Source organism: Gallinula chloropus (assembly GCF_964237585.1).
Source record: "Gallinula chloropus genome assembly, chromosome: 22".
Classification (NCBI taxonomy): Eukaryota; Metazoa; Chordata; class Aves; order Gruiformes; family Rallidae; genus Gallinula; species Gallinula chloropus.
The window spans coordinates 1563618-1566942 of NC_140107.1; the positions used below are offsets into that span (position 1 = coordinate 1563618).

General features: G+C 51.5%; 1 protein-coding gene across 1 annotated transcript; it reads left to right on the forward strand.

The window, feature by feature from the left end:
• Positions 1 to 2073: 2073 nt before the first annotated feature.
• Positions 2074 to 2997, forward strand: LOC311199981 (olfactory receptor 14A16-like; the record flags this gene model as incomplete). The annotated part of the gene is made up of 1 exon (XM_084274130.1): positions 2074 to 2997. The coding sequence occupies one exon, from the start codon at positions 2074 to 2076 to the stop codon at positions 2995 to 2997; it is 924 nt and encodes a 307-aa protein (XP_084130256.1).
• Between the last annotated feature and the right edge of the window lie 328 nt (positions 2998 to 3325).

A 3325-nucleotide genomic window follows, 5' to 3' on the forward strand; every position in this document is an offset into this window, starting at 1 on the left:
AGGAGAGCAGCCAGGTAGATGCCCAGGAAGAGCCAGAAGTGCAGGAGCTGCAGCTCCCATGTGTCTGCAAAGAGCAGGAGGAGGAACTGGCTGATGGAGCTGCTGTTGGACATCTGCTGACTCTGGGTATGGGAAAGTGTTGCAGAAGTAAAAGACAGGAGTGAGGAGAGATTTATAACAAGGAAAACTACAATCTTGAATTGTCTCACAAACTCCCAGGTGTGCATGAGGAGCAGAAGCCTCTCCCATGGGCTCCCAAAGAGTTACTCCCAGTCTTCAGTTATGGGTACAGGCGAATGAGGGTGACACACAGTTTCCATCAGATGAGGCTCACTCCCATGGAGAAGAGTACATGACAATTTCCAATGGGAGCTGGGACCAGCAGCTCCCAGACAGAAGGAGCCTATTTGTGCCACCAGAACTGTGGCAAGAGGAATACCAGCACTGGTGAGTTTGTGGCAGCCATAGGCCACAGCTGCTTCTCCTTCCAGCCCCAGGGCTGCAAATCAAGGATGAGGGGTCTGGAATGACTGTCACAGGGGGAAAGACTCACTACCTTGGGGTCCTGTCTTACATGAGAGCAAGGAAAGTTGATTGTCCTGCCCAGCTCTGGTTTGATCAGGAGAAAGGACTCTGCGGACACAAGGGTTTCTCCCCACCCAGGGAAGAGAAAGTCAGTAAAGACTCAGTGTCTTTCCAAGTAGTTTCCTTGGAGCTCCAGGGACACCTCACTGGAGACTCTGGGGAATGGAGTATGTGTCGTATTCGCCTGCTCCTCTGCTGTGAGCTGGGCTGGGCTCCAGGGGTGGAGGGAGCTCACTGCAACCCAGCAGCCCTTACAAGAGACAGCTCTGGCCAGGAGCAGCTCCTCTGCCAAGCACACAGGGCTGGGGACACTGCCTGTAGGCACCGAGGGGAGACCTGTGAGGCTGAGAGAGCTGATGGATGCTGAGAGCTCACTGGAAGAGAAATCTCCACAGCACTCTGCCTGGTATATCTGTGGGTGCAGGGCAGTGAAGTTTCTATTCCTGGAGGGATCTCCTAAAGCTGGGACATGGGGCAGTGTGTGGGGTCTGTCAGGAGGACAGGTTCTCACTAGGACCAGAAAGTGCTGCCTGGAAGGGATGCCCTTCTGCCCCATCAGAGGGACAGGGCAGGACAGCTGTCTTCTCCTGGGCATGGCTGCAGAGGTGTGAAGCAGCGTGTGCACCCAGGGGTGCCCAGGGCTGTCCTTGTGAGCAGGGTCCATGCACCCCAGGGGCTGTGTGCTGGGGCAGGGACTCTGCTGCTGACTGGTGGGCTTTCCACGGGGGTAGACAACGACCAGTGGTTTGAAGGAGTGATCCAGGGAAGAGCAGCATAAGGTCCATCTGCTGCAACAAAATGTTGCATTTGTCATCTTGTCTGCCAGCTTCAGCTGATCCTTGAGATATTCCAAAGGGAATTTCAAGAACAACACCAAGGAAGCATTTTCCTGCCAGGCAGTCTTTGTCTTTTCCTCTCCTGTGGGCTGTGCTGGATGTGGTACATTAGAACTCATTTCTCCCCTCAAGAATGTCCGCATCAGAGGATTTCCTGATCCTTGAACACACAGAGGTTCCCCGGGGCACTGCTTGATGCTTGGAAGGGTGTGCAGAGAAGAGAAGAGAAAAGGGCAGATTGGATGAGGTCTGTGAGAACAGAGAGGGAGGTGACATGGGTAAAGATAAGCACCTGCAGGGACAGCTCCAGGCATCAGAGACAATTTCAGGGAGGGAGAAAGAAGGAGCTGCTTCCAGAAATGCCCAGGCAGAGGGGATTTGGGACCTCCCTGATATTCCCTGCAGTGAAGACACTGATATTCTACAGAACTCAGGCAGGAACGAGTTCTGGGGAGGCCACAGCTGACCAGAGGGTCCCAGCAGTGTCATGTTCAAGGCAGCACAAAACAGACCTCCCAAAAAGGACCTGACAAAAGTACTCCTGAATCCAGGGAGTCAATGTAAATTGGAAGAGGTTATCCTCATAGAAGTGTTCCCTAACGTTTCATTGCATTTTCCGATTCTCACAGCTCTCCCCAATTGATGGCAGCAGATGTCCAACAGCAGCTCCATCAGCCAGTTCCTCCTCCTGCCCTTTGCAGACACACGGGAGCTGCAGCTCCTGCACTTCTGGCTCTTCCTGGGCATCTACCTGGCTGCCCTCATGGGCAATGCCATCATCATCATCACCATAGCCTGTGACCACCACCTCCACACCCCCATGTACTTCTTCCTCCTCAACCTCTCGGTTACTGACCTTGGCTGCATCTCCATTGCTGTTCCCAAATCCATGGCTAATTCCCTGTGGGACACCAGGGCCATTTCCTACGCAGGATGTGTGGCTCAAATCTTTTTCTTCCTATTTTTGTTCTCATCAGAGTACTGTCTCCTCACTGTCATGGCCTATGACCGCTACGTTGCCATCTGCCACCCCCTGCACTATGGGACCCTCCTGGGCAGCAGAGCTTGTGTCCACATGGCAGCAGCTGCCTATGGCAGTGGGTTTCTCTATTCTCTTCTGCACACGGCCAATACATTTTCACTGCCCCTCTGCCATGGCAATGCTGTTGACCAGTTCTTCTGTGAAATCCCCCAGATCCTCAAGCTCTCCTGCTCAGATGCCTACCTCAGGGAAACTGGGCTCATTGTGGTCAGTGTCTTTTTAATTTTTGGATGTTTTGGGTACATTTTTGTGTCCTATGTGCAGATCTTCAGGGCTGTGCTGAGGATCCCCTCGCAGCAGGGACGGCACAAAGCCTTTTCCACCTGCCTCCCTCACCTGGCCGTGGTCTTCCTGTTTATCAGCACTGTCGTATTTGCCCACCTGAAGCCCAACTCCATCTCCTCCCTATTTCTGGACCTGGTATTGGCATTTCTTTACTCAGTGTTTCCACCCGCAGTGAACCCCCTCATCTACAGCATGAGGAACCAGGAGCTCAAGGATGCCATGTGGAAACTGATGAATAGATTTTTCTAAGCAGCAATGAACTGCTCATCTTCTTCTGCATATCACTGACCATGAAACTCACGTTAGGACCAGTCTCTACTTAGCAGGTTTGAATTCTTTCAGTATTTTTTCCTTTTACATTGTCTAAGGTATAACAAAATTGTGCACATTCATCCTATTCCTAACACAGTATCTATAGGTCTTCTTTGCTCCAGACACCATGAAATGACAAATTATGCACATTTTGCAGCATGTCTGCCTCCAAAGGGACACAATTTTTCCTTCCTTGTTTTTTGGGTTTATTTAAACAAATTTACGAGCACCTCTTCATCTCCTGAATCACTCGTCTGCTTGTCTG